The 12502-nt window shown below is 56.0% G+C and overlaps 1 protein-coding gene across 1 annotated transcript in view; it reads right to left on the minus strand.

Moving 5' to 3' along the window:
- Nucleotides 1-6808: 6808 nt before the first annotated feature.
- Nucleotides 6809-12502, minus strand: part of CSK (c-src tyrosine kinase) — a 20962-nt gene continuing 15268 nt past the window's right edge. The window contains exons 2-13 of the mRNA XM_011968523.1: nucleotides 11727-11806; nucleotides 11311-11424; nucleotides 11101-11213; nucleotides 10547-10766; nucleotides 9515-9608; nucleotides 9272-9337; nucleotides 9094-9193; nucleotides 8914-9004; nucleotides 8414-8487; nucleotides 8119-8314; nucleotides 7925-8011; nucleotides 6809-7676 (exon numbers count right to left, since the gene is read on the minus strand). Coding sequence (XP_011823913.1) covers nucleotides 7494-7676; nucleotides 7925-8011; nucleotides 8119-8314; nucleotides 8414-8487; nucleotides 8914-9004; nucleotides 9094-9193; nucleotides 9272-9337; nucleotides 9515-9608; nucleotides 10547-10766; nucleotides 11101-11213; nucleotides 11311-11424; nucleotides 11727-11741 — 1353 coding nt within the window. The 5' untranslated portion in view covers nucleotides 11742-11806 and the 3' untranslated portion in view covers nucleotides 6809-7493. The remainder of the gene's footprint in view (nucleotides 7677-7924; nucleotides 8012-8118; nucleotides 8315-8413; nucleotides 8488-8913; nucleotides 9005-9093; nucleotides 9194-9271; nucleotides 9338-9514; nucleotides 9609-10546; nucleotides 10767-11100; nucleotides 11214-11310; nucleotides 11425-11726; nucleotides 11807-12502) is intronic.

A 12502-nucleotide genomic window follows, 5' to 3' on the forward strand; every position in this document is an offset into this window, starting at 1 on the left:
AGGTCAGGAGATCGAGACCATCCTGGCTAACACAGTGAAACCCCGTCTCTACTAAAAAAATACAAAAAAAACTAGCCGGGCATGGTGGCGAGCGCCTGTAGTCCCAGCTACTCCAGAGGCTGAGGCAGGAGAATGGCCTAAATCCGGGAGGCAGAGCTTGCAGTGAGCTGAGATCCGGCCACTGCACCCCAGCCTGGGCAACAGAGCAAGACTCCGTCTCAAAAAAAAAAAAAAAAAAAAAAAAAGAATAAAAGATACTATTTTGCAACACCAAGCCTTCACCTGCCTCCATCTGCTCCTCCTGCCTTGACAGCCACGCTGGTGGATAGGTGGTCCATTCTGTCCCCGCCTCCTCACTGGATCCTCAAGCCCCTGGCTTCCCGCTCCTGTCCCCACCACCCCATGGAAAACGCCCTTACAAAGGCCTGAGCAGTGATGCCTGTTCTTTGGTCCTAGGAGACCCTTCTCAACCCAGTCTCTGCTACTTGAAATGCTGCTGACATCCACCTTTTCTCCATGACCCCTCCTGCACCCTGAGTCCCCCCAAGGCCCACCTGCTTCTCCCGCTGCCCCTGGCTGCTCCCTTCACTACTCCCTTGCCAGCTGCTCTCCCTGCCTACCTGCATAAGCCTCAGGGCTTGCTTCTCCCCAACCCCACACTCCCTGACCAAGCTGCTCCATGCCCTGACTTCAAGCACATCCCTGTGCGCACCTTCAAATCTACTTCTAGCCAGCCTCTCCTGGAAGACTTGAATGAATGTGTCTCTTTGCAGGGGATATCCCTGCTTGGATGTCACTAAGGCCCCCAGGAATTCCAAACTGAATTCCTCTTCTCCAGCCCCTTCATCTTCCTCCAGGCCTCAGGTCTCCCAGGCGGCACCACCCCCTTACACCAGAGTGGAACTGCTCCCATATCCTTCCCTCTGTCTCATCCCCACATCTAGCCATAGGCAGGCTCTTATATTTGTTCTTGCCATTCATACAGTGTTACCTGGTTCCTTAATCTTGTCAAGTCTTAGTTTTCTTATCTGTAAAATGGGAGCATTAATGGCATATACCTCCAAGAGTTGTTTGAAAAGTAACATGGAACGTATTTAGAACAGGGCCTGGCAGACAGTGCTCAGCTCAGTAGGACAGCAGCTCCTTCATCCTCCTCTTCCCCACTACCTGCTGACTGCAGCCTCCTCACTGTCTCCCAGACTGCAGTGAGAAAGGTCTTTCTAAAATGCAGATCTGGGCCGGGTGCGGTGGCTCACGTCTGTAATCCCAGCACTTTGGGAAGGCCAAGGCGGGTGGATCACCTGAGGTAGGAGTTCCAGACCAGTCTGACTAACATGATGAAATCCCGTCTCTACTAAAAATATCAAATATGCATGATGGTGCATGCCTGTAATTCTAGCTACTTGGGAGGCTGAGGTAGGAGAATCGCTTGAACCCGGGAGGCAGAGGTTGTAGTGAGTCGAGATTGTATCATTGCACTCCAGCCTGGGCAACAAGAGTGAAACTCTGTCTCAAAAAAAAAATAAATAAATTTAAAAATAAATAAATAAATAAATAAAAATACAGATCTGGGCGGGGCGCAGTGGCTCAAGCCTGTAATCCGAGCACTTTGGGAGGCCAACACGGGCGGATCACGAGGTCAGGAGATCGAGACCATCCCGGCTAACCCGGTGAAACCCCGTCTCTACTAAAAAATACAAAAAACTAGCCGGGCGAGGTGGCGGGCGCCTGTAGTCCCAGCTACTCGGGAGGCTGAGGCAGGAGAATGGCCTAAACCCGGGAGGCGGAGCTTGCAGTGAGCTGAGATCCGGCCACTGCACTCCAGCCTGGGTGACAGAGCAAGACTCCGTCTCAAAAAAAAATACAGATCTGGCCATGCCACACCTCTGTCCTAAGCCCTTCAATTGCTCCTGGCTATCTTCCCATAAAGTTGAGCACCTCATTGGGCCTACAGAGGCAGGTGAGGTCCAGGCCCCTGCTTTGGCTTCAGCCTCACTGGCTCCCAAGCCACACCCCTTGGCATCTGAGCCCCAGCAAGCTGGTCAGCTTGCTGTCGCACCTTACCACCTTTGGCCGGGCAGTGCCCTTCCTTTGCCAGGAAGGCCCTTGCTGTCCCTGCCTGTTCTTTGAGTGTCTGAGAAGCCTCCCTGCACTTCCCACCGCCTCTGCCCCATTGGTGGAGTGCTGGTAGCAGGTATTCCCCCCACTTTTCCAGCCAGCAGACTGAGTCCTGAGAAGGCTCCCCATCCGTTCACAAGCTCCTTAAGGGTAGGATCTATGTCTTACTCATCTGTGATGAGCCAGTGGTCAGAGCAGAGAAGGGAGAGATGAGAGAAAAGAAAGAGGAAAAAACAAGTAGAAACAGAGAGGCTGGGTGCAATGGCTCACACCTATAATCCTAGTACTTTGGGAGGCTGAGGCGGGCAGATCACTTGAGGTCAGGAGTTCGAGACCAGCCTGGCCAATACGGCAAAACCCTCTCTCTACTAAAAATACAAAAATCAGCCAGGTGTGGTGGGAATCCCACCTGTAATCCCAGCTACTGGGGAGGCTGAGACACGAGAATCGCTTGAACCCCGGAGGCAGAGATTGTACTGAGCCGAGATCATGCCACTGCATTCCAGCCTAGGTGACAAGAGCTAGACTCCATCTCAAAAAGAAAAAGGAAAGATGAATGGGAACATCCAGCCACCTGGGCCTGCAACCCTCAGGGTCCCATTGGCTGAGCCCTGTCCTTTCACTCCTGTTTCATGCCTGGCCCATCTCTCTTGTGTTGCTTGCTGGCCCCTGTTGTGACCCTATAGCCACGGGCTTCACTGTAGGTTTCTGAACTCTGGCTAGCTTGGACCAGCTGTGAGAGCTGATTGATGGAATCCCCATCCCCCGCTGTATTCAGCGAAGTCAGGTTGGTAGCTTGAAATTGACCACAGTGAGAGTATTAACTCCACGGATATCAGCAAATGCTATAAATCAGAGCTACCCCCCCCAGCCCGTGTCCTAGATTTGGATATTAAACATTCACCAGTGCACCACTGCCTGAGTCTCTCTCCTCTGCACTTTCGAAGGGACTATCCCTCTCCCATCTCAGGTTGGTTCCCCCATGTTCTGGCTTCCCACCACCCACCCCCTGCTCTAAGGAAGGCTCTACCATCTATATACCACCCCTCCTGTCTATATCTCTTGCCTTACTCTCAGTACTCAGTACGATTTGAAGATCAATGTCCTTCCCTTTGGCAGCCAAATTTGCTCAAGACTCTGCTGTCTTAAATCTACCAGCTGGGTGCGGTGGCTCATGCCTGTAATCCCAGCACTTTGGGAGGTCAAGAGATCGAGACCAGCCTGGCCAACATACTGAAACCCCGTCTCTACTAAAAATACAAAAATTAGCTGGGTGTGGTGGTGGGCACCTGTAGTCCCAGCTACTCGGGAGGCTGAGGCAGAATCACTTGAACCTGGGAGGCAGAGGTTGCAGTGAGCTGAGATGGCAGCACTGCACTCCAGCCTAGGCGACAGATTGAGACTCCATCTCAAAAAAAAAAAAAAGAAAGAAAGAAAGAAAAGAAAAAAACTAAATCTACCACATCCTTCTGTCACTCTTCCTCTCTCATCTCCATTACAACTTCATTTCCCAGACTGTCCACCTCTTGCGTTGCTCACACCCTTCTCTAGTCACTGTGGAATCATCCCTTATCAACACAGGCGTTGTGGCTAAACCCGAGGGGCAGTTTGACCGGGCACAGTGGCTCATGCCTGTAATCACAGCACTTTGGGAGGCCGAGGTGGATGAATCACTGAGGTCAGGAGTTCAAGACCAGCATGGCCAACGTGGTGAAACCCTGTCTCTACTAAAAATGCAAAAATTAGCCAGGCATGGCGGCGGGCACCTGTAATCCCAGTTACTTGGGAGGCTGAGGCAGGAGAATTGCTTGAATCCAGGAGGCGGAGGTTGCAGTGAGCTGAGATTGTGCCGGTGCTCTCCAGCTTTGGCGATAGAGTGAGACTCCGTTTCATAAATAAATAAACAGAACAAAACCAAGTGGCAGACTCAGCCTCCATCTCTGTGCCTTCTGGGAGGCGGGGACCCTGGTGGCTTCCTCCTCTTGAAGTTCTTTTCCCTTGGCTTTTATGACATGGCACTTGTGTGGTCAACCTCCTCTTCTTGACCTTTTTTTTTTTTTTGAGATGCACTTTCGCTCTTGTTGCCCAGGCTGGAGTGCAGTGGCATGATCTCGGCTCACTGCAACTTCTGCCTCCCTGGTTCAAGCAATTCTCCTGCCTCAGCCTCCTGAGTAGGTGGGATTACAGGTGTGCCCCACCACCCCTGGCTAATTTTATATTTTTAGTAGAGATGAGGTTTCACCATGTTGGTCAGGCTGGTCTCTAACTCCTGACCTCAAGTGATCCACTGGCCTTGGCCTCCTGAAATGTTGGGATTACAGGTGTGAGCCACTGTGCCCGGCTTCTTTGCAGTTTCAAAGCTTCACTTAAAACTCAATGTGTGGCTGGGTGTGGTGGCTCACGCCTGTAATCCCAACACTTTGGGAGGCTGAGACAGGAGGACCGTTTGAGCCCAGGAGTTCAAGGGTAGCCTAGGCAACATAGGGAGACCTCGTCTCTACAAAAAATTTAAAAATTAGCCGATCATGGTGGCATGCACTTGTAGTCCCAGCTACTTGAGAGGCTGAGGCAGGAGGACTGCTTCAGCCTGGGAGGTCAAGGCTGTAGTGAGCTGTGTTTGCACCACTGGACTCTAGCCTGGGCGACAGAACGAGACCCTGTATCAAAATAACAAAAACCTTAACATGGTCTTAACAGAGCTCGTGATGCTCCCTCCTAAGCATGAGTCTCCCGTCCTCGCTCAGCGGATGCCCCCTGCTGCCCTCCCTGCATCCGTTCTGCTCAGTCAGGCCTTGCTATGGCCCCTCCCTCTCCTCCACCCTCACACAGAATCCATAGCCAAGTTCGGTCAATTTTAGCTCTGGGGCTAAATCTCTCCGGAGACCGTCTCTCATCTGGACCAGTCCTCACTGTACTCCCTGAAACTCCTCTACCAGTAGCTAGGGTGGTTTCAAAAACACATATCTGGGCCGCGTGCAGTGGCTCACGCCTGTAATCCCAGCACTTTGGGAGGCCGAGGTGGTGGATCACTTGAGGTCATGAGTTTGAGACCAGCCTGGGCAACACGGTGAAACCCCGTTTCCACTAAAAATACAAAAATTAGCCAGGCTGTGGTGGCGCATGCCTGTTGTAATCCCAGTAACTTGGGAGGCTGAGGTAGGACAATCACTTGAACCCAGGAGATGGAGGTTGCAGTGAGCTGAGATGGCACCACTGCACTCCAACCTGGGTGACAGAGTGAAACTTCATTTAAAAAAAAAAAAAAGATTATCTGACATGTCACCCTCCTGATGAAACTTGTCGTTGGCTTCCCATTATTCTGTTTGATAAAAGCCAAGTCTTTGCCACAGCCACAGTCTCACCTCTCAGGCCTGGCTGTTTGTACATCCGCACCCACCTTCTTGGAGATCTGACAAAGCTGCCCTCCGTCCAGTCTCAGCATTTCTTCCTGGAATGCTGCTAACTCCTGCCGTACAACCTGTTCATTCCGCTTCAGATCTCAGCTTAAATGCTGCTTCTTTCCAGAAGCCCTCCCTGATCTACAAAGATTCCCATGTTTTGGGTTCCTCATGTAGCACTTAAGTTTGTCACTGCCTATATGTGACTATTTGATTGTCTTCCCAACTGTGGACTCCACAGGGTGTGTTTTGCTTACTGATGAACCCCAGTCCTAGCAAACAGTAGGTATTCAAATATTTGTTGTTGAATGAATGGTGTAGTTTTAGAAAAATTAGTCTGGCAGTGTGCAGAGAAGACGGAGTGGAGGTGGCAAGGAGGCTGTTGCACTGGGCCAGGAGAGATCATGGTGGATGGAACTACAGCGGGGCTGAGGAACAGACACAAGGTAGACTTCAAAGTCAGATCTCCCTGGATTTCAGGTCCTGTTGGCTGGTAGAGGAAGCGTCAGGGCCACAACAGGACAAGGGGAACACCCCACCTGCCTGCCTCAGGGAATACATGAAGCCTCCTCACACCTTCAGAGGTTCTGTACTGACCACTGCCCCTGGACAACCTGAGTGAGGGGAGAAAATCTCATGGCTGGTCCACATTCCCTGTATGTGCCCTGACAAGGTGGGGTGGGGAGGGAGTCCCCCTGACTGGAAGGTGCCAAGATTTCCCCTCTGCCCTGCATCCTCAGCCCCTGCCAAGTCTGGTATGACATAAGGCCTGGCACATGGCAGGGGTGGGGACAGGGCAAAGCTGTGACATCATGGGTAAAAGTGGAGAACCACCAGGAGCTTTCTTGTACCCCTCCGGGTCAGCATCTTCTCAGGCATGAGACACTTCTCTTCCTACCAGAGGAAGGCCACCGGGCCCACCATTGCTTTTTCTCTCTCTCGCACAGGGGGCTTGACTAGAATCCCGTTCCCATCTGTGCAGGCCTGGGCTCCCTCCCATCCCTGGCTCTAGCCCTCCTTGTGCTGCAGGCTTGAACACCACACCAGGGGAGGCAGCTGGAACCCCCAGGCAGCATCCTGTGGACGGGGCTCCAGAGCTGGGCTCGGCGGTAGCTGGACAGTGGGGCGGGTGGTGAGCACTTCCCCGAGGGCAAACACAGGACACTCACTCGTGCAGCTGACACAAAGCGGCGGCTACATCTCCCGGCCATGCTCCCCACCCAGCCCCACTCACAGAGACAGGGGGATGGACAAGATGGCATGGGAGGGACGACCGGGCAGGACAGGCAGGCTCGGTGGAGGAAGCGCCGAGGCGGGCGGCGGTGTCCTCATGGCGTGGTTTATTACGGTTCCATCTCACAAGGCGGGTGGGCGGGTGGCAGCGGCACACGAAATCCAAGCCCCTGACAGACGTCTGCCTCGGGCGCATGCAAACAGTGCAACATGGTCAAGCGCAAACACGGGGCGACCGAGGAGACACGGGACATGGGACACGGAATGGGGAATGAGGCTGGGGCGAGGGGTCCCTAGAGAGGGGCCCGGTCCCCCCCACCCTCATGGGCAGGACAGGAAAAATAAGATTCGTACTTCTTGTAAAATGCCCATTTGCTGGGTACTTTCTTTCTCCTTATCTTGAAAAATAATAAAAAATAAACACACGGAAAAAAAATCTCAAAAAAGGAAAGGAATAAAACTCTTAAGAAGGCGAGCGGCGGGAGGCCAAGGAAGCCCGACGTGGTGGGGCGCTGCCTCCCGCTCCGTGGCCTCCTTCCTCCCTGGCCCCTCAGTGGGCTCCCCAGGCCCCACACGTGGGTCCAAGAGAGACGGGGCCGGAGGGATGCAGGCTGGGACGCAGGAAAAAGGCCCACCAGCCCGCTGGGGCTCAGTTCAGGCTCGGGCCCAGTGAGCAGGGGCACCAGGTCCATGATCTTCCAGGTTCAGTCCCCACAGGCCCATGACCCGGGCGGAGGCCAGCCGTCACAGGTGCAGCTCATGGGTTTTGATGTGCTCAAGCTGCTCTCGGAGCTGTAGGAAGGATGGCCGCATGGCGGCGTCCAGGTGCCAGCAGTTCTTCATGACCTCATAGACTGCGGGCGGGCAGCCATCGGGGGCATCCATCTTGTAGCCCTTCTCCACCCGAGGGACGACGTCCTTCAGGGGCTGTGGCCAGGAGGATGGCAGGAGTCAGTCCAGGGCCTGGCCCCAGAGAAGACATCTACCCAGCAGCCTCTCAGGGATGCCCATCAGCTCTGCCCCAGACCCAGGCCCGGAGAGTGGCCTGTGAGCTCCCCAGGGCAGGCCTGAGGCTTCCAGGCCTTGACTGGGGAGGCAGGGCCCAAGGAGGCTCATGCCCCTGCCAACCCCTTCGTTGCTCCAAGAGCCACCCTGATCCCAGTACCTATACTCACAATTCTTGGATAAGGCACTCGCCCAAAGGAGTAGATTTCCCAGAGAAGGATTCCGAAACTCCACACGTCAGACTTAGTGGAGAATTTCTGCCATGTGGATGGAAAAAGCAGCGTCAGATCCCGGGACTCTAGGGGTGGGGAGCGACCCAGGACTCCTGCCCACCTCTGTAGGCCCCAGGGGAGGCCTGCCCCACCTTCTCTCTCAGGGCCTCAGGGGCTGTCCACTTGACTGGCAGCTTGCCCGTGTCCTGGGTGCTGGACGCCTCCTTGGTGAGACCAAAGTCGCTGACCTTGGCCACGTTGTCCTCAGACACCAGCACGTTGCGGGCAGCCAGGTCTCGATGCACGAAGTTGTTGCCCTCCAGGTATTCCATGGCCTCGCAGACATCTCTGGGGGTAGGCCAGGCACACGTCCCCTCAGACTGGGGCCCCCATAGCAGGGCAGGGTACCCCTCAAACCCTACCCATCCAAGAGGCTGCTTCACTCACAGCGAGAACTTGAGGAGACAGTCTCCGCCCAGCACTGACCGACCCCGAGACCGCAGGTAGTCCACGAGGCTCCCCTGGGAGAAGGAAGGACAAACCAGGCCCAGAGGTCAGATGTGCCCTGCAGCCCTCTCACACAGCAGGCTGGGGCCGGGTGGGTGTTGACACTCCAAGGAGGTGTGAGACAGGGAAGGAGTGGGGAGGGGCCAGGACATCCGTGCTGGACACTGCTCTGTGTTATTCCTGCCTTATCCCTTGACCCTCACAAATCTCTGAGATAAGCTGTTATTATCTCCATTTCCCAGATGTGATGCTGAGGCTTGGAGGTGACATGATTTGTCCAAGGTTACAGTCAATAAATGGTAAACCAGGACAAAAGCCCAGCCCTGGTGACCTCAAAGCTCACTTGGGGTCGGGGGACCGACGGAGCAGGGGCCCCAGAGCACAGTGGGGGTTTCAGGGCAGTTGGAAAACCCGAGTGCCGGGTCTCAGCAGGTGCCCACCTTGGCCATGTACTCAGTGACGATGTAGAGCCCGCCCTTCTCCTCCACGATCACGCCCAGGAGCTGCACCAGGTTGCTATGCCGCAGTTGCCTGGGGCAGGACGAGAGTGGTCAGAAAGCGGAAGCTGGAGCCTCACTCCTAGCTTAGGCCAACCTCCCCCCTACCCCGCCCCAACTCACGTCATGACTGAGGCTTCAGCCAGGAAGGCCTGGGCGGTGGCGTCGTTCTTAATGCACTTGACAGCGACTTTGTTCCCTCGGTAATCGCCCAGCATCACATCTGGGGGCAGAGAGGTCGGCTTGTTCCCAAGTTCTGAGTCCCTTGGCGCCCCCCCTCAGGCAGCCCAGCCCAGCTCACCTCCGAACTCCCCCTTCCCAATGGTCTGCAGTAGCTTCAGCTCCTTCATGTTCAGGGCCCAGCCACCTGTGGGGAGGGGCCAGTGAGGGCCTGGAGGCTGCTAGGGACATGGCTGGGATGACAGAGGCTGACTGGACTATCAAGCACATGGGGTTCTCTGGAGGTTCCTGGATAAGGGCAGTGCCAGGAAGCCTGCGTGGGAGGAGGTGGGTGGGCAAGAGGTCTGGAGTGGGGTGCACTCACTGCGGTAGAACTCATCCTGGGCCGCCACCGTGCCCTCCATGACCTTTGGTTTAATGAGGCGCGTACAGAGTCCATCTGCGTCTGAGGTGTAGTGCTGCAGGGTGTGGGGGGCAGGGTGCTCAGAGACAGCCCAAGGTGCCCCATATGCACCGTCCAGGCCTGACCACCAGGGGGCGGCAGAGGCCGGCCCCGCCCAGCCTGGAGTCACTGAGTGGGGAGGGCTCCCCATTTCTGGTAGGGCAGGGGTTAGGGAAGTCCCGGATTATGAAGTATGGCCCATTTCCCATGCCACCCTACATGTGGCTGCTGGACACTCAGCTGTTGCTACCACTCTGGACCCCACAGGTATCCAATGCAGAGGGCAACCCATGGCTCCGTCCTGACACCAGCCTCTAGCCAGGAGAGCCCAGGACCCCACCCTCACCTGCCACAGGCCAAGCCAGGCCAGCAGGGGAGGAAGATGAGAGTAAATACAGAGGGACACGGGAGGCTGTCTGTGGCTACCGGATGCCAGGTGTGGCCTGGCCAGGACTGGCAGAGCGGGCCTGGGAAGCTGCAGGGACCCGTGGGCATGTCCATGCAGGTTGCGAGAGCCTCAGGGGCCCTGGCGATCAAGGCGCATGGCTCATGCTTCTGCACACACTTCTGGGTATGCAGGTCTGTGAGTGGCTGGAGGAAAGTTAGCTCTGGGATCAGACAGACTCAGAATCCAGTCCTGGCACCAAATTATAGCTGTGTGACCTCAGGTGGGTCCCCTAACTGCTCTGAACCGTCGACTCCTGGTCTATAAAATGAGGATAAGGCTCCCCTCCTCGGGGTGACACTGTGGGGTCAGAGGTGAGTCCTGACACACAGCAGCTGCTCCACCAAGGTGTGAGGAAACGAGGGCTCACAGAAGTTGCCCCACATGCCTGGTCACCAGGCAGAAGCAGTGGGGCTGAAGCTAGAAGCCAGGGCTATGTGCAAAGGCCCCAGATGGGTTTAGGGTGTGTGAGGGTGGAAGTGAGGACCCACGGATACCCCCCAGCTCACCTCCACCAGCTGCATGAGATTCTCAAAGTACACCTCCTCGTCGATGCTGAGCTTGCTGGCATGGTACATGATGCGGTAGTGCTCCACCTTGCCGTCGCAGCTCACGCACAGCGTGTAGTCCCCAGGGTAGTTGGTGCTCTCCCGCACCAGGAACAGGCCTGTCTCCGGCGGGTACAGAAGCCGCTCAGCCTGCTCCCGTGTGATCTTGCCGTGGAACCAACTGGGGAGCAGCAGGGCCGGAGGTCACGGTGGCCCAAAGGTACTGACCCTGGCTCCCCTTTCTGAAGGGTTTCCCTCTGCTTGGCACCCGTGGCTTACACTCCCTCAGTCAGGCATTTGAGGCCCTCCTCTTCTGCTCCCTGTCCCTTCTTTGACACCCTCCTGCCTCTGCTCCCAGCCCTGCTCTGTGAGGTCCCGCACCCGTGCCCTATACCTCCCTCCTGAAGCCCTCCCCAACACCCCAGCCCCTCACTCTGGCCTCCCTGCTTGTTCCTGATGCTTCTCCAGGAGGACCAGGGCCCCTTCCCTCCCCAACCCCTCCTTGTAGTACTCACGGCATGAGGCTGAGTTTGGTACCCGCCTTCACGCCCTCCCGCTTCTGGACGTAGTTGGCTGGGATGATGCCCTCACGGCCCACCTTGTTTTTGGCTTTGTACCAGTTGGGGTCCTGGGGAGAGGGCAGCCCAGACATGCTCTCAGGCCCACCTCCCCCTGCAGAGGGAAGGCCCAGCAGTGAGAGGGTGGGGTGGGCGCCACCTGATTACCTTGGTGACGGCCACAATGGTGAGCACGTCTCCTTTGCAGAAAGGCAGGTCTTGCTCGGCGGTGCCGTGGAAGTTGTACTTGGCAATACATTCTGTACCGGATGGCCAGGCGGCCTGCAGGACAGGTGACAGGTGGGCAGGTGCAGCCTGGGACCCCTCCAGCCACCTGCCCGGACACCCTCGTGGTCACAGCCTTTGAGCTGGCCTCTGTGAGCCTGGGTGAGGTGCTCTGCCCGGAGAACGAGCCCTGGGTCCCTTCCTGTTGAGACTCCCCCACTTCCCCCGGCCTGTGTCTGACTGGGTGCTGGGAAAAAGGGGAGTGGGTTGATCTAAGCTGCATCCTCTCTCCTCCACTAAGCACCCCACTGGGGCCGGTGGGAATGCTTGCATGTCCCAGACCCTCACCCTTGTGGTACCTGTATTGCTGACATCTTCTCAGGAGCTCTGGCGTCCCCGAGTCACAGTAAAGCCGACCCGTCACTTGGTACCATTAGACCTGTGGGGAAGAGAATGAAGAATGAGGAGGGGTGTGAAGAAATGCCCCCCAACTGCTGAGATCTGGCTCCTCACTGGGCGTAAACAGGTGCCAAGAGCGTCCTGTGCTGGAATTTGACACACGGGCCATTCTCTCCAGTCCTGGCAGGCTGACGGTACTGGGTAGAGGAGCATGAAGGCTGAGGACCCCCAGGGACAGAGGGAGCCACCAACCCTAAGGCCACAGGGGCCCTTCCAGGACTGACAGAAAGGAGCCAAGGGGGCTTAGAGGGCTAGCAGGACTATGGCCACCTGCCCATCGGCCCCATCAGCCCCAGGCCTAGTTCCAGCTACGGTTCTGTGGGGAAAGGGGCCCTGGGGCAGCTCTAAGAAGGGGCTGTGTGATCTGGGAAAGTCCCTTATGCTGTGGGCCCTCGGGTCCTTCACCTGCAAAAGCCTGCCTGGGCATCTCTAAATGTATACCAACCCCACTTCTAGGTACACACCAAGAGGACACAGGGCATGTGTCCACTTAGACAGACATAGGAGGGCTACAAGCGGCATGCTTAGTAATAAACCTCAAACTGGGAGCTGCCCAGATGCCGATCCAGAGGAAAATGGATAAACAGTGGCATATTCACAAAAGGGACTACGAACGGCAGCAAACTCCAACCATCAAATAAACTCCAACACAAACTCCAACCATTAAATAACTCTG

Source organism: Mandrillus leucophaeus, unplaced genomic scaffold, assembly GCF_000951045.1.
Source record: "Mandrillus leucophaeus isolate KB7577 unplaced genomic scaffold, Mleu.le_1.0 Scaffold848, whole genome shotgun sequence".
Classification (NCBI taxonomy): Eukaryota; Metazoa; Chordata; class Mammalia; order Primates; family Cercopithecidae; genus Mandrillus; species Mandrillus leucophaeus.